The 26,596-nt window shown below is 35.9% G+C and overlaps 1 protein-coding gene across 10 annotated transcripts in view; it reads right to left on the bottom strand.

Moving 5' to 3' along the window:
- Positions 1 to 26,596, bottom strand: part of SBF2 (SET binding factor 2) — a 300,617-nt gene that overhangs the window by 140,886 nt on the left and 133,135 nt on the right. For 8 of the 10 annotated variants that reach the window (XM_048070135.2, XM_048070140.2, XM_048070143.2 and 5 more), the window contains one exon: positions 12,717 to 12,854. The exons of the other annotated variants lie outside the window; for them this stretch is intronic. In XM_048070135.2, coding sequence (XP_047926092.2) covers positions 12,717 to 12,854 — 138 coding nt within the window. The remainder of the gene's footprint in view (positions 1 to 12,716; positions 12,855 to 26,596) is intronic. 10 annotated transcript variants of the gene reach the window in all.

Genomic DNA, 26,596 nt, shown 5'->3' with positions numbered 1-26,596 from the left:
GTTTTGTATTTATATCAGAGGAGAGACAAACGCTATAAAATATTTCGGTGCTTTTTTATACACAAAGTAAACAAGATTATGGGGTTCCTGTAAAACTGCCTGGGGTTCCTCAGGACACTGAAGTTGGGTGGTATTCACTTAGTCTATAGTCTCTCAAGATATCAAAAATTGTATAGTCATGCTTATATGTTAGGAGTCAAACAAAAGGCTCATATGTGGCTTAGTATCCTATCTTGAATGTCACGGGCACCCCTGAAAAAGAGCAAGCTCTGCATGGCCATTACTCCAGCATGCTCTCCCTACCTCCAGCAACCACCATATACCACTAAACATATAAAAAAAAGCCTATTGGATCAACTGTTCTAAAGAACAATTATAAATTCTAGGCATAAAAGTAGCAGCTTCTGGCTAGCCAACAAATTTTGGACAACGACAACATTGGGAAAAATGAATTAAAACTTATTCAACATTTCTCAAGGCAAAGGAACATGGAACCTTCTCTAGATGAAAGCGGTACTAAGATAATGAAAACTCAGGATCCATAGACAGGGAAGAGATTTCTATAAAAGGTCATTTTCAACAAATCCACTCAACCTCATATCAAGTCCTGTCTTAATTCATAACTAAATACAACTTAAAATTTTAAGTGCACAATAGCAGCACAGTATTGAACTGATAAATCATTTAGACTATTAAAACAATTTCTCTTACTTCAAGATCTACAGACAAATGTAACAACGTGACTACAGCCATATTCCTTCCCGAGCTAAGCGTTCTGATAGGCAGGCAGGCATATTGGCAGAAGTCAGGAAACTAAGCAGATATTCATGGCAAACACATGACTTCTAACCTACTTTGAAGCAAAGTATTAACAGCACATGCATTCTCTAGCAATGTTAAATACAAAGTGGTAAAACCACAAACTTAATTCTTTCTAGTTGTACTTCTCTTCAGACACATGCACATTTCACCTTTTTTAATTCTCTTTCCCATCTAAGGAAAAAATATTCTCTAAACAGAACGAACAATATCAAGTTTTGTTCTTAATAGATTTTTATATATAGCATTCAGTTTACAAATAAATTAATAATAATTGAATGTTAAAGAAAACCTTTCTAAGCATACATAAATTAAAAGATAAAATTAAATGGTTTCAAAAAGAACTGGGATAATGCTGTTACTATTTTTTTAAAACAAATCTAGTTAATCACTACAGTTTTCCTTTGGCACTTGTACTGGTTGGAAGAAGATGATAATTGTATTTGGCATACTGCTGTGAGGCTTCCCCAACATCTTTCGTCTATGTTGTTGGCTAGTAGTTTTTCATATTATGGTAGAGCATATTCAGAATTTTCTTAATTTTAATTATATTTTCAAACAGATTCCTTTTTTCCCCTCCCTCTCTACCTCTACATATAGACAGACTTTTAAAACAGGTAAGATGAGGAAAAAATACCACTGGGTAGCAAAACAGTACTCCAGATGTTTAAAGATCCATTTAGTTCAAAAAGTGATAAATATTTAAAATCTAATTCAGAATCATCTGTGACTTTAGAACAGAAACGAATAAATGTTCTGTGTTGTGTTTTTTTTAAACATCAAATGAGTTAAGGTCTTAAAAAAAAAAAAGAATGACTCTTGTCAGGCTAAGGAATAGGTAACAGACCGACCTAACTGTATTAATGAAAGGAACTGTATAATAATGTGCGATCATACAAGTTTTCACAATATTTGGTCACCTGTAATTATAATTTGATTGAAGTTTATTTGATTGAAATTTGAGTTTGATTGAAGCTCCTCAGGATCCTGTCCCCTGCCTGCCAATGCCAGAATCATCTTTGCTTCCATATCTTGAGTTGGCTTCTAAATTAAGTTACACAGGGAATCTGCAAACTATGGCTGACTCAAGTCCATAAAGCAGTTGGTCCAGAAAAACCCACCAGATAATACTAAAATTCTTAATATGTTTATCACAAAACTTCTTTATCCACAAAGTCTCCAAGCTAACAGAAACCATCTTTGTATAAATCTTTGTTCCTTGCTCAAGTATTTTTGATTGTGACAGTCTTGGCATCTGACACATGGAAGGTATATAGGAGTCTTTTTCTTGTTTTAAAGGCTGCCTTTTTTCTTTTAGACTCCACTGTATCCCTTGGATAAACGGATATATTGGCACTGCCAAACTGCTAACGTTAGGCATTTCTCAGACTAATTTTAAGTTGTCATATTGCAAACTGTTGGGAAAGTATAGACACAACAGCACAACAATGAATGTTAATACTTATCTCCCATGAGATCAAAAATCATAAAAAAAATCAAGATGATGACCAATTCTAAAACTACATAGAGATTTATATCTTTAACGTTTTTAAATACAATTAAATAGGCATGTATATGTTATTGGGTATGCAAGTAGAACACAATTGAGGATGTATCAATTTAAGTTGAAACAGAAAAATCCGATCTGGTTCTACAGCAGGCTGCTTAATTTGTTTACCCGTGGTTTAGTTTTTTTTTGTTTGTTTCCTTTTTCTTTTCCTTTTTACCAATGAATAATACATAAAAACATAATGAACTCTCAAAATAGTGAACATTCTTTTGAAGGTATGATGCAATTTCATTTTGCTCAACTTGTTTGCCACTGCTGTATAGTGAACTGTTCAGAGACCGACCAAGAAACTGTGTGGCCTGTACATTTACAGCAAACCAATACATTCTTAAAATTTCCATGAGTTTTAATGAATGTACACATCCACACCTAAACTCAAAAATTCATATGTCAACTCCTGGCAATACACAGTAATGAGTTTTTAGGTTCTTACTTAAATGAGAATACGGAGCTAGAGAGAGCACGAGTGCATATATTCCAACTGTTTTCCTTTCTTCTCGTATCATGTGAAATGGACATTTAACATGTTTGTGTCCCAAACAGATGGGTTTGAGGTAAACTGGAATGTACAATAACCAGATACAGAACTAACAGAATCACTTTATAGTTCATGAACTTTGTCAATAAAAGTAGCCAAATTAATAAAATGTATTTGTGCAAGCATTTGAAAAAAAAAATCCCTCAAAACAATTAGAGTTCAGATGACAAAAAGAAAAAAAAATAATCGGCATTAATCACCTGATAGCTAATAGCTTAGAAAAATTAACTGTGATCAGCATTGTTAATCATTACTCTGCTATTTATTTGTTTGCTTGTTTTCTGAGAACTATTTGTTCTTCAGTTCAGCCAAGGGATGTATATGGCATTAAGCCCAAACTAGACAAATTCAGACTAATTATTCAAATATTTTTAATACAGGAGGTAACTGACAACTGGAGTTACCTGCCAACAGATCAGGCGCAATGTCCCAAATCCACAGTCTAGAAAATGGTTTAATACATTTTTAGACGTAAATAAAATCAAATACTTGTGGGCTTGATACACATTATTAAGTGAGGTATTACTTTGCTTTAAATTAAACTATCAATAACAGTGTCTTTTTGCTTTAATAAAACCTCCACAGCTGTGAAAAAGTGTAACCAACTGGGCACAATATAACAGGTGCAGTTAACAAAATTTACTTGAGATTGTTTCAGAAGTTCATCACTGCCTCCTGTTCCTTCAGCATACTGTATGCACTACTTGGCAAACCTGAAGCAGGAACAAAGGTGAATATCAAGTAATCCCACTACATTTTCTATCCTACACATTTTGCTTGCTTTAGATCATAAATATATATTCACAGTTGAAAATTATGAGTTTCAGATGACATCTTGTAAAGGCCAAGAATAGTGTAATTGTTTAGTTTCCATGCTTAGCATCAAAGGAGCGTCAGAGAGATGTTTCGTTGGAGCTACTTTGTGTGCTTGCTTGCCAAAGCAGCAGCACTCACACTGCATGAAACATGACAAGAGCGGAACCAATCAAACCGAGTGCAAAACTGTTAAAAAGTCCTTTGGATCAGGTCCTTTACTTACTGCTTAGTTTTACTCTTTATATACTTCTGACTCCTGAACCTGATAGCCTCACATGGAAACTGGAAACCTCAACATCTGACCACAAACCAACACAGCAAAAGCAAAGTAAATTAGTTGCTCACAGTTAGTCTTAAGGGACAACAATAAAAGCAGTAACAACCAGGAAATCAGCGTGCTAACTGAAATACGTTCAAATAAACAAGTGGAGGTAGCTCTTCATGCAGCAGTTACCTAACTTATGAAACTCTTATGCTAAAAAACACTGCAAGTAACAGAAATGCACAGGGGCCATGAGAGGATTGGACATGTTCATGAAATTCATAGCGGTTACTAAACATGCAGCAGGTGTTTGTGGCTCAGCTGCTCCAAAGACTGCAGAGGAGGGAGCACCCATGGAAGCACCACACGTCACATTCCTCTACTCCTCCCTTGACATTTACTCCTATCCACCTTCAGAGACAAAATACTACACAAGATGTTTTTTCCTTTCTGCCCCCAAATTATAGCTTATTTTCTTCCAAGCATTTAGAGTAACATATTTGAATGTATCTTACTTTATTATATAGGTTCACAATGTTACTCAGAGATTATAAAGCAATATAACTTTTCTAGCATACTATTATATTCAGTGTTTGATGTTATGTAACAAACAGCTTTAAGAACATATTAATTCTCTGTTGTTACCCAAATCACAAACACACAAAATACTAATGCAGGGTTAAGCCTAAGTTAGAGTTTATTAAATACAGAAAAAAAATCAATTAGGTGAATATTGACCTATTTTTGATTCCCATACTTCTTCTGATGAACCAAATTTTACAAACGAAAAAGTGTATACAATTCTAAAACCTAAACTGACTTAATTTCAGACTTGGCCTCATTTATGGGGAATAGAGAAGAAAAATAATTACAGCATCCATATAACGAGCAAATAGCTCTTTGTAGCAGAACAAATTAATTTCATTTCCTGTAGCTTTATGTCATTAAATTAAAAAGATTTGTGGATTACCTGATGTCGGACAAGGGCTTATAGTTTTCCCTCATGTAGCAGTGGACTATAAAACATCTCTTTCTGCTTCCTACCCACTTACATACTTAAAACCTACTGGAAGGAGATCTCTGCTGTCAGTCACGTGTGGCTGATACTGGACCTGTTTTAAACGTTCCTTGTGGAAAATGAACAGATAAATGGATATTTTCACATAAACTTCAGTTTCAGCTTAAGAAATTACGTTAAAACTTTGAGTAGAAAGAAGTGAATGATTTTGTGTTACTTCAGTGAAAAACAGCAGCTCATTTAAAGGCAACAGACATGGCAGCCAAGTAAACAGATGAAAGCAGCCAACTTTACTCATGTTAACCGTATCTTTTTTTATTCAACAGACATACTCATTGCTCTGATTTAGCCCTCAAACATTAAGGGCTCGTCTTTAACTTGCATGAACCCACTTTTGCTACCACAATCAGATTATTTTAAGATGTCAGCTCTGCTTTTAACAACTGACATTTAACTTAAAAATAACAAACAATCTAGCCAAAATCTACATTAGGAACTGAAGTAAATTTTTAAAGATTAAAATGACCTACCAACATAGTCCAAAAATACTGTTCGTGCTATTGAATGTAGGTGATCTTAAGGGACTTACCCAGCTTGAGAACACATGAACAACTGTTCATTCGATGTTCAGCTGAATTTCAGCACACATGAACCATAACCATCCTTCCTCTTCTGTCTCTACCTCCATCTTCAGAACCTCAACATGTCTGTCTTGAGTTTGTATGCCCAAATCTGCTACTTATCAAACCTCCAACATTGAAGACTTCTAGAAAAAGCAACTCTGAACTGTAATCCAACTCTCCAAGACTATCAGCTGTCCATCTGCTCTTCGTTTATGTTGGCTCTGATTCCCCTGGAAGGATGACTAGGTACTTCCGGGTCTTTGAATCACATCTGCACCACCTCTGTGAATTGCCTTTGTTAGGGACATTAGGAATCTTCAGGCATCAGGACAACCCAGGCATGCTGATTGTACATCTCCACTCAGGATGCACATGCCATTCAAAGTCAGTGCATTTAGTTCTGATTAACATTGGGCAGAGAAGAAATATTAGGTTCCTTTTCATTTCAGAGTGAGGAAAACCCATTTAAACTGAAGTATTAATAGAAAAGTCAGAAAATACAAAACATTTGATGTAGCTTTGCAGTTCTGAGGGTGGAAGCTGGCAGGCATAATTTCAAACTTGAAGGAAATTAAAGGTTGGACATGGTGCTTAGGGACACGGTCTACTGGGTAATATTGGTGGTAGGGGTATAGTTGGACCAGATGATCTCAAAGGTCTTTTCCAACCTTATTGATTCTATGATTCTATGAAATATGAACATACAGTGAAATTATAGTTGTACTTTTAGTAATTCAGTCAGTCAGAGAGAATGAACATCTGCCATTACAAAAACTTTCACTGTAGTTCTTCGTAATAGTTATAAAAACAGTTTGCCCTTTGCAAAACTTTGCACAGAAATTGTGTCAAGGTCAGCAAGCCCTTTGTTTTTCTACTAACAGCACAGTAAATGAGATTTGGAGACCATGAGTGATTCCTTATTTTAAGAAAAATTATTTGAAGCTCTAGTAATCTCATGCCAATTGCTCATTTGGGACAGATCCCTTTCTCTACACATCGTTTAAGCTTTGCTGGCCTTGTTTGCAGCCAAATAGCTGGTTTATTAAAAATCAAAGGCCAAAAGCCATTCAGCAACAATTCATTTTATTTATTTTTCAGATTGTGCAGACACATGTACCCAATAAATTCTAAGACACGTACAAAATTTGAAATAAACTTAGCAGAATGCCTCCAAAAGACCAATCTGCATTGATCAGTCTGCTCTACTGAACTAAAACCACAGGTGAGAAATATACTTCATGGCTTGTCTATGCACACTAGATCATAGCACAGTAGCTACATTTATACTGGAATAATTATACTAGCAAAAAAGCCATTATCTTGATTTAATCCTTTCAGAACAGGAATAAACTGTACCACTTCACAATAGCAACTCCATCAACTACAAAAGTAAACGACCATAGATAGAAGATTATGTGAAGATCAGACTGTAAACTTATCAAATACATAACCTCAAGCCCCTGTAACAATCAATCCATTCACTCCCTAAATACTGTTGACACTGCAGAGTACGCCTATATGAAAATCAGGAGTTCCCATTGCACCTTCCAGCATTACATAAAATTTACACCGGCAGCATCTATGATACGTATACCACTTAACACACCTCACTTTGAAACCCCAGAAGGTACTTATATGAATTTTCATCTAAGCACATTTAAAGATTTTTGGAATGAAAGTAAAAGTATGCAGCCATAAAAAGCAGTAAAAAGTACGCACCGTAGGCTAACACATATTTCTTGAGTGGGCCCTTAGCCTATGCACATGCCAAAAGATCTGGGAATTCCAAGGTAATGCACATGTAGATGCGACATAAATGCCAGACGTCCATGGGCTACTGCGTAGACTCCACGCAGGAGTAAAGACAAGACAACTACCTTTACCCAAAATAAGCCTTTGCACCCTGCAATAACATGAAATCAAATTGGGAAGAAGGTGCATAAATGCACAAGCACACACACAGGACATAAACAGGACAGGATAAATTACTGCCACAGTTACTAGAAAGATGAAAATACGATTTTCTTCATTCATTCTCACCTTAACTTTAAATTCTGGTCTAGAGAAGACCTTAAACATATAATTTGATATTCACAATACAAGGCTATTTCTTACCATACAGAACATTAGCTGTAATTTCCTCTTCACAGGAAGGGAAGAAGGCACTGCTTTGATCTCTGTATGTTTTCATAACATCCATTTCTCACCAGATTTAGAAAGATGTTGATTATTTTTAAATGGTCTCCCCCCCACCCCACTCCCTACAGAATGTCTTTTGAGACACTGATAATAAGGTCACTTTCAGGATAAGTTTAACATTTGGGATATTCACAAAATTATTAAGCTTCATCTTAACAACACACTAATACAATACCCAAAAGAAGATCAGGTTTCACATTTCAACAAGGATACAACTGAACTGAGTGTTCTCATCCTCTGCTCAAAACCAAACATCAGTGACTCATCAAGTAGCATGTGCTTTAGCACAGTAGGATCACCAACTCTACAATCCAAGCATAAAAATTAAAACTTAATGAAGCATGATGTCATTTTGTTGGCAAATTTTCCTTTGACTCAGGAAATATTTGTGAATGTTGTTAATCTGCCATTTTCTGCTTTGGAATTTTTACAATTTCTTTTTTCTATATTTGCAAGGGGGCAGAGAGAAGAAGAGAACGTGAATGAGAGGAAATAGGAGACATGAATTACTGCTTACTTGCGTTTGTCTGTGATACATTTACTCTTCCTAACTTTGTGATCACAATGTTTTAACATATATACACTTAAGGCAACATGTAAGACTGATAAAACCTTGTAGTAAGACTGTTAGAAACTAACACTTGAAGTTTCTTGTTGATCGCATTGAACACAATTTCTGAAATGCAAGAAATGTGGTTGCACAGGCTCATTTGCTAACATAAATCATTGTTTAATATGTTGATGGTGGGGTTAGAGTGAGGATATTTTTTTCCAAAGCACAAAGCAATATACAATTTGACCATTAAGTTCCCAATGATGCAAGTCAATGTGTTTTTTTTGCTGTTTTGTTTTGTTTTTTTCTTGTTTTTAAAGATTCCAAGTGCTGTTAGCATAAATTCTGACTGTATTTTGTAGGAAGCACCACCGAAGTAGACAGAAGTAACTGCTGAGTCAAATATATTAATCAAGTCTTTGTGTGTTAAGTGGTAACATCCAGAAATTGCTGTTAGAAATAACTACACATATGTGTATTTTTTTTTGGACAGCAAATAAAGTTACACACAGAGTAACTGAGTTTTATGGGTGAATTTTGTAGATGTACCTTATGATTCTTCTGAATAACCTCTGGCTCTTAACAACTTTCATCTTCAGTCACCAGAAGAATAACAAGGAACATATACTACACTTTGGTTTAGAGGATGAGGCTTTCTTCAAATTAATGACAATTTACAGCAAGAGAGTGGACAACAAGGATCAAAATACAGTAATGCAAAAAAACCTGAAAGCACTGTGTGGGAAGAAGCAATAGGGGTGTTTTTGACTTATTGTCCTCTTCCTCCTAATTCTTGTAGATACATGCAAGTCAGTACGGCATCCAGCTTTATTTGTCTGAGCATCTCTAAAGCATGCTTAAGAGGATCTCTTAAGGCAGACATGAAGGCGGATTAGATCAACTGGAGACAAAAAAAAAAAAAGCAGGAAGCAAGGAGACACTGGCGCAGTATCTCAGATTTCTTTACGTTTCTATTGGTAGGAACTTGAGGCGAGAGAGAAATCTTGCATATTAAACTGCTTTTAATTAAACTGAGCAAGTCTTTAAACTGTCTTTACCACTGTTGATTGATTATATTAGACTACCTCGTAGTCTAATGATCAGTCAGCCATGTTCCCAATTTTAGATTCCCGTTAGGGTCAAACTTTCAAATGCTTGGTTTTAATTTCAGATGAGGAACTTATCCTTATACACACTTTACAATTGTTATTGGAACAATTAAATGAGACTAGCATCTTATAACAATTCACAGGGGATTAAATGGGAAAGCTGCATCACCTGCATTCATGGCAAGAAGTGAGTTCTATTCCCCTATGTAATGGACTGTCGTATGTTTACCTTCTTCATGAGTACAGATTTGGAGTATTAATCAGACTAGATCTAACGTTGATCTTTTTGATATACTGTCATGACTTGATGAAGGCTGATCAAACAATGGACCAACATCTACACAAATACTAAGTACTGCATTGATTCAAAATGTCAGTATTGCAACAATGCAAAGTACGATTCACAGGTGTCTATCAAATACTTTATATTCTGCCCAGGGTTGGGAAGTTGAAAAGAGCCCATCAGCATATTACTAGAACCTGTGCTTTTATCATCTCTGGAGAAGTTGTAATGACAGACAACTGCCAAGAGATTAACTGAATCCAGGGCTTTCAGAGATACCAAGGACAATACTTTTTCCTGTACGCTCCTGCATAGAGCTTTGACGATTGCTATATTAACCTTGTATCCTAGACTATCATAGGTATACCTAGACGCACCACGTGAGTACAGTCTCCTTACTTTTCAGGTGGCATATGTATACTAACTATCCTGTGACAAACAGCTGAAGCAGTAATGAAAGCAACTGGAGTGAGAAAAGTAGACTTCTCAGACCAAGCCTGACAAATTGTGTCAAAAAGATTATTGTATTTTTATGCAGGAGGCTCAAAAAAGGTTCTCTACTTCTCTAGCATTCAAAAGAAGAGAAATGAGTTTGCTTTCAGTTTGCAGTTTAATTAACCACAGAAACTTCCAAGGGTTGGGGTTTTGGTGTTTTCTGAAGATGATCCTGCCAAGTCAAAGAGCATATCTACACTAGCTGAAATCTGACCAGTCTTAAATACGTGCAAGATTTACCTGGTGCAGGCTAACTAGGAAGGAAAGAACCATTCCTTTTGGAAACTGAATCTTTGTCATAGTGTGTTATATTATTAGGTTAAAACTTGAATGGAATTTAACTGTGAAAAGCACTGTCCAGATTTCATTGTAAATCATGGACATTGTTTCCTGGATTGTTTGTTTAATAAGGTGTGCATGTGAATGGTTAAATCAACATCACTTTCGTAGCCCAATGCTTCATAAGCTTATGTTTCATTACAAATTGTACATGTGCTGAATTCTTGTCTAATGACCATGTAACAGGGCACATTCAATTATTCTCTTTGGGTTTTAGAAAGAAACAGGAAGTTTGGCTATAAACAAAACAGTCATAGAATAAATTTCACCACAGCAAGTTCATCTGAAAAATATGCATTCTTTACAACACAGCCAGGAATGGCATTATGAGAACCAACATCCTGCTGCTCTCAAATTTGATTTTTTTTTTTTCACTACTTAGGCAATATAAGAAAATAACCTTTTAGTTAATACTGGATGTTTTGGGATGAGCATTACTTGGAAGATGTGGATCATGAATCAAAAGCAGCTGCTAGAAACCACAGGATAAATAACAAGTTTGCTAAATTTAGTATATGTTATGAAATACATAGAGTGCAAGAAGAGTCAACCATTGTAAATTTTTATCAGCTGGGAAAGAATTACTGTAGAATGTTTCACTCTTTACTTGTTAAGTAAAGGAAAGATGACAGATATCAATAGGAAGATGTCAGCTAATCTACACTAAAATATATCTACTCTTCAGTTACATTTCTGCTTTTAGCTCCTTCCAATAATGTACAAAAATAGCCATTTAAACCGTAGCGTTAACGAAATAGGAACAATTTTTATTTTCTGGCTTCCAATTGTGCCTAGAAAAAGCACAATATTATTGCTACTCCACATCTATTAATTATTCTACACGGCAGAGTAGGATTTCAACACCAGTATCGAACAGAATACATTTGGATCACTAAAAGCATGTTCTTAAAATAATTAATGGTGTTACAGTTCTTCACTAAAATAGACAAAAATTTTACTTAGCCCCTTAGGTAATTTTAACTAATTTTTTAATATTCTTAATGCCAAGGCTTTACTTATTTTTGATTTTTCATGTTGGAAAGAAAATATTTCAAAACATAACAGTCCGCAATTACGGACTGGATTAGGTTTTCCCTAGGTTCTAGCTACTAAAGATTCCAAGTATTAAGTCATAGCATAGATTCTGTGAAGTACTTTACATCAAATGGGAAACAAAATGTCTATTTTTGAAAGATTGAGGTTGCCCAAAATTAATTAAATGCATGTTTAAAACAAACACTGCCAAGTAGCTGACACCCAAAATCTGACCTACCTAAAAGCTGAAGAATTATTCTATCAGTTTTACAGTCTTGCTATTTACACCCACACCAGTCTTGCCAATAAATGCACTTCCAGAAATATGTATGTAACATTACAGCATACGTGTACACATTTATCCTGTGCTAGTCTGATAGAGATGTCCAGCAGAGGGAGCAGAAGTTAATAAACCTTTATCTTAAAGGAAATGAGAATCATTCCTGCTATGTTAAACACAGAAATAAATGAACATTTTGTTGACTGTCCCATTAACAAAATCAAAACAAATAGTGGCAAAAAATCAAAAAGCATATGGTGGAGAAAAGAGAAGCCTTTGGTTGAAAACATGGGGCAATGGGTACAAGTTACACCAGGGAAGATTTTAATTGGACATAAGAGGAGGATTTTTTTACTGTGAGAGCAATCAATCATTGGAATACTGGAAAAACCTCGAGGATGTGGTGGATTCTCTAACTCTTGAGACCTTTAAAGTTTGGCTAGACAAGGTGTTAGACTATCTTGCCTAGGCCCTGCTTTCAGCATTTAAGATGGACCAGATGACTTCTGAGGTCCCTTCCAACCTGGGATTTTCTAAGATTCTCATTCTCAGTTTTATTAAGGTGTTTTGTTTGTTTGTTTGTTTAAGCAGATAAAAACAACAACAACAAAACACAAACAAGCACATCAAGTTTACCTTGGAAGAAAAATACACACATTTATATATGACAGAACAATAAATTCTTAGCAAGAAGAGAAAGATGCTTTCTAAAATTATTAATCTTCTATTTCTAGACACCTTTTTCTGCATTTTTGTACCTTATTGTAAAGATTTTACCTGCAGATTAATCTCTGCTTCATAGAAAGTTAAGCATGAACAGTAGTGTCTCTCTGAGTCTATATCAGTCAAAACCACCACAAAGAACGTTGGCTGTTTTCTCTCTTTTGAAAGCTGCCATCCTCCAGGTTGGCAAAACTAAAGAAACAAAAAAAGAGAGAGAGAGAGTTAAGCAATAATATCTGTTGTACTAAGAAATAAGAGAAATAGTTTTAAACAAGATAACAAAATACTGTCTGAAACAAGAAGTTTAGAAAATTTCATTGAAAGCAAATATATACAGGATTGCAAAATCTGGAGAAAATGGGAAAAACCTAACACGTCTTAGAATTAGTCAGGGAGATGTAATAAACTGTACACACTAAAGACGGTTCCCTTTAAATTCAGTATTCAAGATAATCTTTGCAAGGGTTTAACAGGCAACAACAGGAATAAACTGACAGATAATGCAGGTTTCATTTGGATAACAGGTCAGAAGTTGAAGCTAAAAATCATTGTGTCTTGGAAGGTCTCCACATACATTTTTAATTTCTCCATCTATTTCAGGACTCCTAAAACTAGAAGTTGCAACCTACAGATTCATTAGAAACCAAGAAGCTCAACTAAAATTATCTTTGGAAGTACAAAATTACTGATATACAGTACGAGTTGTGCACATTTTTGCACATGTATATACAATAATAGATAGTCAAGACAATCATAAAATACAAACATAGAATGCTGCTTTTAGATATGATTGATTTTTGCATGCAGTGTCACAACTACAGTGTAATCCTTTCCTGTGCAAGTACTAGCTGTATCCAAACCTTTTCTCTTCCTCCCTGCAACATACCTTCCTCTTTTTAAAACAAAATTGTAGAAGTTCAGGACATGAGATCTGCCTTTCTGCTTCCCACACTCTCTTCTTACAAAAATCAAAGGATTAAGTGGATTTCTTCATCTGTAGTCATTATAAGGAGTTATAAAATCTAAGAATGGCTATACTGGATGAGAAAAGAAGTCCAGTATCCTGTTTCCATTAGGAGCTAATAGCAGAAGCTTAAAAAGAGTACAAGACTGGGTAACTGCCCAGTTACTTCTGTCTCCTTACCATTAAAGTTTCCACTAGCCTTCAGCTGACAAGCCTTCTGAGCCACAGGTGATGTATTTGTCCTTAACATTCACTCCTAGCTGTTAAAAACAGCTTTCCTCATTAGTTTATCTAGTCAAAATTAGATATTCCATTTACACCTACTTAAAATCATTCAATACGTACTCCCACAAATGCTTATTTATAGAGCAATATTTTTCAACTATTTATTAATTATCTCTATAAACTTAATTGTGAACATTTGAAATTTTGTAAGATGTCATATCATAACAGAGATAAGTTTTGCCATCCCTGTGAAAAATATGTTCAAAGTTCATGACTTCGTATGTCTCAGGGACAAAAAAATTCTTGCCTCGAAGATGCTGTAATTCTTCAAATATATCATATTTTCTTAGAAGACGTTACTCTTGCAGCAACAAACAGAAGAAATATGTGCAATACCTATCAAACACATCAAATAAGCTTAAGTCTCTTCCGTATTTATTCCTCCAAGCTGACAAGAGCTGTTGCTGTAAGTCACCCTAACCACTGGCAGGAATTCTGACCTCAGAACAGAGGTACACAAGAAGCATGAGTAAAAAGAAATACAGCTCAAAAGCAAAAGGAAAAGTGTTTTGTTTCGTTTTTCCCTCTTTCAATGCCTGAAATACATCACTGATTGATAACTTGTTCCAGAAATGGAAGAGTGGAAGGCTCAAGTTCCAGAAATGGAAGAATGAAAGGCTGAAATTGAGAAGTCAGTTTGCTGAAGATTCTTGAAATGCCCTTTATGGAATTTTGTATTCATTGCTTCTTTTACTGAAGACTTGAAGTCACATACACAGAAAAATCACAATACATTGTTATTAACAAAATCATAAACTTAAAATTTACAAGGCATGAAGGCAACAGGCCATGTCTGGATTGGGAATTACAGAAATAAATAAATACACAAAATTTCTAGAATTGTTAAACAATAAAGATAGCAAAGGAACCAGAGAGAAAGGTTGAGGTCTCATGTTTCTATCAATTTCTTCTTTCCCCTGGACTTCCACTAAAAGCTGAAAGATCGTGAAGAGTAAGTTGTATGCAAGCATTTACTACACATTCATCTTTAGAACCCCTACAATAAAACTTGGGCAGTCTTAGGTGAAAAGCAGTTAAAACTCTGCCTCTGATATACAGTTGGTTTTATGATCCTGGGAAAATCTTCAGAACCAAAAGTTTCTCATGTTATGTTCTTCATATCCTAGATACTCAGCTTAACACTTCTGAGTCTGTATACCTAAAAGTGCTAAGCACTCCTCCCTGCAACTGAGAATGACTGCTGTGAGCATCAAAAAGTACTCTGTGAAAAGACATCCTAGTCATTCCAAGCTAAGCATCCAGTATTAGTCCCCGAATTTGATAATACTGACCTAATCTCCCTTTGTTTTTCAACTCACATCAGTTAAAAATAAGAAAATACCACCATTAATCTTGCAGGACTGCTATAAAGATAACATAATATGGTAGATATATACAGACATTATGATGAAAGGATCATCAAAAAGTTTGAAAATTAAATCATTAGAGATCTGTATGTATTGCAAAGGTCAGGAGGTATTTGGTAAATGAAGCCTGGAATCTGTACCTCAGAAAAGATAGAAAAACACACCACCACTGAATAGCCATTTGTTCAATGACTACAAGCCAAAATGCAACAAATACAGTAACATTTTGGTAATAAATAAATAAATGTAACCTTTTCATGGTATACAGTTAAAACTGAATAATACACATGAAGTAGCTAACACAGCCTGGACTCTGGCACTTCTCAAACTCTGAACACTTGAGTTTACAACCATAGCATTCCTCCAGACCTGCCAAGCCTACCAGCTCTGACAGGAGCTCCTTGCTTGCCTCCACAGGCTCTGCTGGTGCTCACTGCCCATTAGCTTTCAGGATAATTCCCCATCGCACAGCTTTAAGTGGGAATCTGTCAGATTGCTGAAGGTCTGGAATCCTGAGACCAACGTCCGTTATAGGCACACTGAGTAACATCACCCTAAGGGCACGTAAAACCTGGGATTTGTGAATACACCACGAGGTGCTGGGCACACCAATGACCAATATGTGAGCTTGGGATGTGCAGCTTATGCATAGCTGATTTTTGCACAGTACACACAATCTACTCATTTCAAACTTTTAAGTATCAGTAGGTCTATTTTTAATGTTTTTAAAAATAAAGTGTACTTAAATGATACTTCTCTTTGTTGTAATGAAACATTATTGGCAGGTCTACCATACAAAATTTATACCAGCATCTGCCCTGTAAACTTGGAAATGCAAAGTGAAAACCTTTCTAACTATGCCAAGTGACTGCTGAGCTGGGCAGGGAGCTCTCAATAGCCCTCTCTCAACTTCCACGCATGTCCAAGCCCTACTCATGTCAGTGAAAATCCTTCCCAATCTTAAAATGATCCTGTGTATAATGCTTTCTACATTTCACTCATTACTCGCGAACAACAATTAGTGACTGTTAAGGAAAACAGCTGAAGCAGAGTACACCCACTGGCTATACAGAGAATCTGTTTTTAAATAAACTGGAAGGAATTTATAAATACAGAGATAGAGAATAAAGACAACATGCTCCTCCAAGAAATTAAACAATGAATGAGTCTCAGTTTCCTTAAAATAAGGTAATAAATATTAGTGTAATATTTGAAATGCAAATGACACTGAGAAGAACTTTCCGAATTAGTATAAATACAAGCTACTATCCAGTAGGCTTGCCATTAGAGTCTGGCTACTAAGAACAGGAAAATGTTTCCCTACCAACCAGACGCTATACCAAAACAGACAAAAGCACCACTATGAACATAATTCAAAGGTCATGTGCTTCTTCAGTAAACAAGAAAAGAAAGAGGAGTTTAAAAATGAATGCACTCCCATACTGTTTCACTTATTTGCCAGAATTCTTGGAACCAGAACACAGCTTCTATCAAAGACACTAAAAATTAGAAAGAATCAGATTGTCCAACTCACTATTTATAGAATTCAGCCTCTAAGGGTGGTGAGTGCTTCAAATCCACTCCAGATTACAAGTGATTGCCTTCTAAAATCTGGTGCAAATATCCAGAATTTGGGCTGAAGAATATGGAACAGAGTTCTTCCAGTCAACGTGTTGAAATGACATTTCAAACATTGCCTGAAACTGCAGGTGTTCACTGAAGCAAAGCACTTTCTCTTAGTTACTCCCACAAAATGCTTTCAGGTCAAACAAGAATAAGAAATTACACGGGTTTAAAAATCATACATAACATTTTGAAATACTGTAGCTGGGTTTGCCACCTTTAAAAAGTGTATATGTCATCACCACAAGGCTTCCCTCTAAGGTCTAAATGTGATTAGCACTCAGTTAAAAGTGACGTTTATTTCTTCTAATTTCTATAAGCCAAAAACTTCGTCTTTCCTTAGTTGATAAGTTTGTTCTTCTTTCCTACCTAGAGCCATAGCTGTACTACTCCTTACCTTGTCCTTCTCTGTGAAAATAAATCATTGTACTTATCAGCACATACCTTTAATATACTGTATACAGGTTTCTAAAGTCTGTTGAAAAAATGAAGGCAATAGTCACAACCTTTATTCTAGCACTGAAGGAATTAGGATGTAGGAAGGAGTCTTACTGGATGCTATGGAAGTGAAGACTTGATGCTATCACTATACTGAACAGTACGTATCTGGTGTACAAGTGTCATTACAGAAAAATTTTAGTAATTTGTATCCTTATTACAGCTGAAGTGCATTATTTAACCTCCATACCTGCTGAGCAGAAATTACTCATTTGCTGAACTGCCTGTTAGAACTGTGTTATTTACCCCTGGGCTTGTACCCTCAGGATAAGCAGAGTCCCAAAAAAAAACCCAGACCAATGTTCTAGTTGGGTCTGTTTAGCTACAGCCTAGAATACTGCTCTGTCTGCACTTCACATTGTTTTCTGTATCAACAATCCGGTAAGCTTTCCATCAGAAATCCACTACTTCTGATGGCACTACCAGAACAGAATGCGGAAAAACCTTGTTCAGAAAGGTTACCACATGATACATTCTTTGCAAGTCATCTTTTGAAAGCATTTTTTAATGAGCTTAAAGAGAACAGATGACTATGTCCATGAAATACCATTACAGACCACTGCAGATATATAATTAAACATTTTTAAAATATATTCTCACACTGTATTTTCTCAAAACATCTTTGTGCACTTGTAAATAATATCAAAAGCTATCTGAATGCACATAAAGTAATAAACAATCGAAATCTACTGACAAGACTCGAATTAAGAGATCCCTTTGGGATTTAAAGCATCTGACAGATATTCACCTTCCTTCTCATTTTAATTCCTTCACCAAATGTTTGATTCTCCCTTGGATCACTCTGGGCATAATGCTTCATTCTATTGACTCTGCTTCTGTAGGCTTTCTTTTACTTCTCAAATAACTGTGTTTTGTTTTTAACACAAACCATCATCAACTTTTCTACAAAACTCCCTGAAAATAAGGGACCGTGTTCTGGACATTATGTGAAAGAATTTTGTTCCATCTGGACTTGCATGACCTAGCACCAGCTGCTGAATATTTCACCATTTCACCAATCACTTATGTACGGAATTTTGGCACAGGGAAATTTTCTTTTTCAGATGCATACCTCTACTTAAAGCAAAACAAAACAATCACAATGCTCACTGGCATAATAAAAATGTAATGTTATGAAGCTGTAAATCTGAGGAAATGCTTGAAACTCTGGGGATATCTCTGAACGTAAACAGAACACAAAATATACATAAAATTTTGTAACATCGTCCTGCCTTTCAACATCTTGTATCTAACAAACCGCTTATCTCTCTTTAGCCTAGTCTAAAATGAAACTAATGCACTTAAAGTTACTCAGAATTATTTCCAGGTAAAAGCCTGGAACCACCAGTGCTCAGAAGTATTTTCTAAAATGCATTGGGACACTTTTCTATGACAATAAAATTGGTTTGTTGGCGTTGTTTTCCCCCTGTTATTAGAGTGCTGTCTATATACTTGAGGAGATTGCTAGTCACCTGAAGAATAGGAGCCTAGAAAAACAGCTTCAATTTAGAAATGTACATGAGTATTTTATAGTATTTATCAGTCAAGCATGAAACATTAGCCTTGCCTAATGCACTTTCTTCTCTCTCTCTCTCCTCTGCCTTCCCTCCTTCATCCTTTTTCTTTTGACAGCAGCAGCACTGTGATGCAACAGCAACCATAGACTTTTTCAAGTCTTTAATGACTTCCCAAATGATTTTCTAGATAATGCTATATCGTATCTTTCAAAAGATACACAGCATGTATAATTATTGCATTAATCAAATTTTTTTTTAAAAAAAAAAGAACAGCAGGATAATTACCATGCATCATTCAGCAGTTACAACTGGCATATAGTAAAGTATTTATATGAGCATAAATTTTGAGTTGACGTTCTAATGCTAAACTATTCTTCCAGAGCAACCGGTCAATGTTATATAAAATATTACCATAATACACCAAGTCCTCATTATCTTATTTTTATAGTTCATACCTGAACAATCAGATATTAAACCACACCACTAATACCACATCCAACCTTGCTACCATGAACACATTTAAAGATGCACTCCTTTGTACTCTAACAGTTAAAAATCAACCAACCAAACAAACAAGCAAAAAAGAAACATCAGCAAACTTGGGTTACGATCTTTGCATTCATGATCTTGTAATTCCTTAGAATAAACCTGCCAGCAAAGGGTTCCAAGACTCAACACTTCAAGAGAAGGTGCATACATGAGTGCATGCGTGTATAACCAGGTGGTAATGCCCTGTATACTAAAAACAACATTGATCTGAGTTGACAGAGGCCTAGCAGTGAGAGGGCCTGTGCCAGTTGCAGCAAAATAGGCTTAGAGATTTGAAGGAGATGCCAACAGCCTCCAGATGACAAAACGCAGAACAGGAAGTCTTGAAATATGCAAACAAATTAAGAATTCAGAATTTGGTCTTAATATAGACAGTAGAAATTAGACTAAAACATATGCTTGTAAAACAAACCATTCCAGGTTTTGGGGTACGTCATACTTAACCTCTGCAGGATTCTTATTCTTATACTTCTTATTCTTGTCGTGTTTGATTCCTCCCATCCACAGACTGAAATTTAATCAGTTTCCTTAAACAGGAGCCAAGTGTTCTGGTCTGTCCTCTACAAATAATGCCAGCAAAATTGCAGTGCAGCCTATCCCAGTAAATCTAATTTTTCTGAACATTAGAACAGTTCTTCCGATTGTTCTGGTCATCAGAGAGCAAATTCATCTGCCTTCCCCTCTCCTATTCTTTTATTTTCACATACACACACTGCTAAACACGGTGTGCCTCCAAGATCTGGCGTGTGGATGACGCTCACCCCAAGCAGCCTTCTGCTAGCTTAGACCAGAGCAAACACGTCCCTCCAATGCCAACACCAGAAAGTCAGTCTGCCCACTGAATTCTTGCAATTACTACAGAAAAATCCAGCACAAGGAGTATCCAGCTAGAGTGAGGAGGGCATTTTGGAAAGCCCAAGGGAGTTTACATGGTCTGGCAGACAACTAGCCCAGCATAAGCACCTCTAGCCACATGAGAAGTAGAAGGCCTGAAATGAGAGTGCATCCAGGAGTGCAGCCTTCAGCTCAGCACCTTGCCAAGCACATGCTCACATCGATCTCTGCCACCTCTCACTCTGTTCGGTTTCACCTGCAAACTGAGGGGACAGAGATAAAGGTTCATCACACCAAAAACTTCGTGCAGCCAAGGGAACTTAAATTCAAAAGAACTGAAGGAACTTACAGAAAAGGAGGTATATTTTTCTCCGTTCTTCTGGTCTGTTCATGTTAGAATTTAACAATACTTCTTACATGCCTCATGTTACTGTTACCCACTTAGGGTCACAATCAATTTCCCCTTTTGCATGTGTGAGTTTCCACAAAGAAACAGAAGGGAAAGTACATAAACAGGAAAATGTGGCTAGAAATCTCACAAAGAAACAACTTCTCATGCAAGTGAAAGCCTCGACTAGGACCTGAAATAAATCCTCCAGAAAAGTTTACTGGATTGCAAGATGAATGTATCCCATTAAAACAATGAATTCTGTGCATTGGCTGTTCCTACAGAATTTTACATTTCCATAGTGTTAATGAAGAAAGATCAAACGCACTTCCTGTCAGCACGCTCCCCGAGATCAAATTAAAATACATCACCATCTGCAGCAGCATGAAAAGAGAGCTGAAAAGTCTGGTGCTTTCCATGATGTTCCAGCTTCCTGTGTGGAAACAGGGAATCAGCACAGGACCACACTTGTCCTCTGTTCCCCCGAAGCCAAGTACTGTGTTACTACCAGTGAGTGCTGCTGCCAGACTACGTTACAGGCATGACTTCTTATGCATGTGGCACAAAAAATACCTGTGCGAGAGCTGGTCTAGCAAAAGCTCTAGTGTAAACAAGACTTGGTGCCAGTGCAAATGCTGTCACGTGCACTAATTTATGGCTTGTCAGCAGAACTGCAATGCTGACAAATAAACTGCATTTCCTCTAGGTAGGTTTGCATAATTTAGCAGTTTCTAAACAAGATAATAACAGATTCCAAAATCTGCCAAACTGATACTTCAGAGAGGACTGGCAATGAGAAAGTTTGCACTTCTCAGTTCCTATCTAATCCTGGTACCCGCTTTTTCTCCAGTTCAGCATTCCTCCTTTGTACTCCATCTTTGAAAGACATCTTGGGTTTGAGTTCTGTGCAATCGCCAGAAAACTGCAGCTTGAATGTTCTCCTTTCTCCATCATAAGCAGAGTAAAATAGAACATCAGGAATTCTATTTAAAATTGTATGTCTGTAAAATGGGAGCATCTTATTTCATAAGATGTTACCTGAATTAAAAAAACAGAAAGAGTGCGAGAAACTCTGATAAAATTCAACATTTTCAAACAGACTAGCTCAAGAAACTTGCATCTAAAATGAAAGCGCTGAGAAGCTCTTTACCACTAATATTAGTTAATATTCCACAAGTTTTCCAGAAGGGGAAAATACCAGGGAACTAGAGACCACATACATTACTTCTATGCTTTAAAAGGGTCAAAAGAATGTCCACAGGAATTTATGGACTAGTTCAGCACAATAGCGAGCTCACATAAATCAACAAAAAGGTAGTTTGAAGCTGTATCAGAGACAAAAATCAAAGTCAGGAACAGAATGATAACTGGTATGTTTATGTAGGGAGAAAAAAAGCCATTAAAACATTTTTAAGCCATTAAGCCTTTTTTTTGGGGGGTGGGGGTGGGGTAATAGAATTACAACCCAGCTAATAAACGCAACCACAACAGCAGGACATACAGGATTTTTTTATTTAATTAATTGATTAAAGATAGTTGATTTGGTGCTATGTGATGATTAAACTTTTTATAAGAAATTACTACAGCTACATTCTATGGATTAAAAGACTACCTTCCTGACAATTTGGGAAAGAGAACCATTAGCAGACATACACCTCAATGAAGCTACCTCTACTGGAGTTTTTCGGACAGCAGTGCTTGGTCTACCACTGCTTGGTATATTTATAACCAAATCAACAGTCATCTAGAAAGTTTACTGGTAAAGACCACCAGTAACTCAAAAATTAATAGTATGACATTATGAGAATAAAATATTAATCCGATGGGAAACACATGAAGAAAAAACAACAACAACAACAAAGGCACTTTAAAACCAGGCATTTTAATTAAATGAAACTGCAGTTAATGCTTCCCATTCCCCTCCCCACACACACACATTTAAGCTATAACTCAGAGGACTGAGGACAGTTGTAGAAGGCACCACCTCAAGACAGCATTATCTAATTCCCAAACCTCCTCCCAGCTAAAAAATCCTCATTCCTTCCCATGTGTCATTACTGGGAAGTCCCAGAATTGCTACAAAAATCACTTGAGAATGTGGTGTAGAGAATGCAGAAGAAAGTTTTCTAACTAAAACAAAAATACATAACTAGGGCTGGAAAACAAATATAATATTGTGAGTTTAACAATAAGAGATTCCAAAATCTGTCAAATCTCTGCTGAAATCTCAAAAGATTTTGATTACAAATCTCAAAGAAATCTCAGCTTTTTCTTTTTTTTTTTTCCTAAGAGAGTTGAAAAACACTTTATAGTGAGATGTTAGATAAGATGTTTATAAGATACATAGATAAGGTGTTTACTAGTAAGTGGACTGCAGATAAAAGCATTCCCAGATCCAGTGTATTACAAGATCCAGAAGTCATCATCATAAAAATTCAAACCTCAAAATAAGATGTCACTCTCTAAGAAGGGGATGAAAACTGGGACAGGTTATTGGGGTAAGCAGTGGGCTCACCACAGTTGGAGTCCAAGTCCTTAACTCATAAATATATATATATATATATATATATATATATATCTGTAATTCTGAAAGATGCTCCTGAAATTAGCTTTTGCAAGACATCATTTGACACCTGTGTGTCAGAGCAAGTCAGCCCATACTGTGGTGGAGGTTCCTCTAACCTTCAAATCTGTATAGGAAACCTCTTGCTCACCTCTTTCCATTTTAGGGCTCAAAAGTGCTCATAATACTTGAAGCTTTACACTATATTATAATCAAATCTCATACTTCAGAGCTTCAGCCATTCATGCATAGAGATTTAGACAGAATTTCCACCAAAGTACCTAATCAGACATCCAAGTTTTTGCAAGAGAGCCAACAGCAGAGATCCAGCCCGTCATGGGGCTGGCAGGTGCTGCAGAGAATTCTGGCTGACCTGTCTTGCTTACAAGACTAAGTGTCATGTGCCAAACCAAGGGCTGAGAAGAAATTTTCTACCAAATCAAACTGACAGGATTCAGGGATTTTTTTTGTTTGTTTGTTTCCTTTGCAGTGTATAGCATGTTGATATCATCAGGGCAATCAATTCACGTAAGCTCAGGAGATGCTCTAGTCTTATCTACACCTAAAAATGCCATCAGTTTGTACAGAACAGAACCTTTCTGATGTAACTGGAATTGCTGGACATCATATCACATATCAGTGGTGCTAATTAATAAACTCTGGTCAGACTAAATCAACTGATACATTACATATGGCTTCTCCATGAAGCCAGAAAGTTGGGAGAAAAGGATTAGAAAAGAAACCAATTTGTTTAAAAAAGGAAGTTTTTTGTTGTTGTTGTTTTTTATAAGCAACATACAATATAAAATGCTATAACATTTGAAGTAAAATTTGGTTCTTGTACTGAATAGGGTTGAATACAGAGGCATAAATAATTTTCATGTGGGTCGATAGGCATTAGGTAACTATATCATGGCTTGATAGTTTAATAGAAAATAATTGGCAAACTCAATAATTGTAAAATACTTCACTGCTTGAAAATGCCAGTGATTGCTAATCAATTAAGACAATGCAAAGTTAAGACAACTGAAATATGTAAGCTGCTTACTTTACTGCATGGAAAAGAGCACACATTTCCCTCTATGTCCCAAGACAACTAACAAGTGCAGAAAAATACCCTGTATAAATACACTTGCACATCTCAATTGCATGCAAGCATCCTCTGCAGTGACTGCACACCCAGAAAAGCCCTCCTCTTATTTCTTTACTGGCAAGGTAATTCTAGTTGCTTGTATCCAAATGCAACTAGGCTGCCCTTGTAATTTCTTTCAAACTGACCATTGTTGAGCATCATCAATTATAGATCACCTCATAAAATACAGAGAGTTGAAATAGAAACCACATCTTTTTCATGTAAACGGCAAACAAGAGATGGGCTATATATGTAATTATTACAATAAACTTGATAGCAAAATATTATCAAAGAATTGCTACATAATAGAAGCAGCTATTGAATTGTAAAAACTGGTACATGGAAAATAAAATGTTAACAACAACATTCTTATTGAAAATGTTAAACGAATAACATGTTTCTGCTTCAAAACTAATCAGATGTTCATGGTACTCCTATATATAAAAATAGAAACACTAGTCAACTGTGGGGGGTTCCCTTCTATTGTCCCATAAGTATACAGAGGAAATAGAAATATTTCAAGGCATCTGTAATGTCTTACATACTTTGAATAAAAGAAAGAGCCAAATCACTTAACAGTACTGAATTTTATTCCAAATTATACCCAAGAGGAAGCCATCTGCAGGAAAAATAAAAAGTAGAAGAAAAAAAAAAGAAAAAAAACAACAGACTTTTGACTTGGACATCACTTGTGCAATACAGCTATCCAAAAGGACAGCATGTTCTTTTGAAAGAATGACTACTTATTCTTTCATGATACAAGAACCATGAAAATCACCTGAAAACTTGGGGACTTTCTTTAACCACTATTAATAGATTGTACAGTGTGCTGGTGAAATACTGAAGTAGTTTTTTTTGTTGTTGTTGTTTTATCCCTCATTTAATATAATATTTTACATAGCCAAGCAAACCACAGCTGCTAGAGTCAAGCTTGAAAGAAGACTGAAATACAAGGTCCAAATTGTGTGAGTGGCTCAGCATTGACACCTACAAGCCCATGAAAGTGAGAAACTGCTGCTTTAGACAACAGATGACAGGTAACATTTCCACAGGGAAGTAAGAACACAGCTTTACCATATGCTCACACTAAAACTAAAATTCAATATATCATGAAGTTTATAAAATGCTACTGCAAGACAAAATCTATTGGTAAGATGATGACTATGTCATGTGCTGGAGATGTCAACATCTCAGACGTGACGGTCTTGTCTGAGCAGCAAGGACTGCAAAGCTGCCTACACGTGCATCAGCGTATTCATCATTTTGTCTCAGGAGTAATGATACAAGATGAGCAGAAATAGTCTGCTGCATGCAATGTCTCCTGATGCATCAGTGTTTCCTAGATTCTTAAGTCTTCAAAATACAAAACAGATCATACTAAAAAAATATGAAAAATATTTGCTGTAAACTCCAAACAAATTATGTGAAAATTTGAAAATAACTATGCAGTACTGGACAAACATTAGAAGAACAGTATATGAGCTTTGACAATGTGTGTATGGGTTACATTAAAAAAATGAACTGAAAAAACAAGCAAAAAAAACCTTTCAACAGTTGCATACCAGGAAACATGTGTTGACCCACGACATTTGAAAAGCTAACAGTTCTGTTCTAAACTCAATCTACAACAGCACAAAAGAAAAGCAATTTTTCAGAGTATTTGGGGATTGGAGAACCCTTTAAAAACAGAGCAGAACATCATGGAATTTGCAAAAAATTATTTTTTCTTAAGAAAAAGCATAACAGACATGAGATATTACCTAAATGATTTTGGCCAACACAAGTAAGTTCACAATAGAGTGCCTTAGTGATTTTTCAATTACACACAGATTTTATTTGTACCTAAATAGAAAACAGAGACCAATGGATGGAGACTCTATTTTTCAATAAATACTGTTCTGCACCCCACACCCCATAAATATATTTTCAAAATAATGCACATTTTCTTAAATACTTTAACATTACCAACTTGAAAACACTGATTGTATACAGGCAAAGTGTTACATGCAGGCCTACAAATTCCTGTAAGTAGTCAGAAAATTACTGTACTGTATTTGATAAACTACATTTCACCCAGAACAACAACAACAAAAAACCCCTCTCTATATAAAGAGAGAACTATGCTCTAAATTCTTTTTAATTTAGCTCAAATCTTCAGTATATGACTGTAAGCCTAAAAGTTAAATGTCCAAACTAATTTCATCTTCTGCAGTT

This window comes from Anser cygnoides, chromosome 5 (genome assembly GCF_040182565.1).
Source record: "Anser cygnoides isolate HZ-2024a breed goose chromosome 5, Taihu_goose_T2T_genome, whole genome shotgun sequence".
NCBI lineage: Eukaryota > Metazoa > Chordata > Aves > Anseriformes > Anatidae > Anser > Anser cygnoides.
The sequence above is the reverse complement of the archived record's forward strand: the minus strand, read 5'-3'. Positions and strand labels throughout refer to the sequence as shown.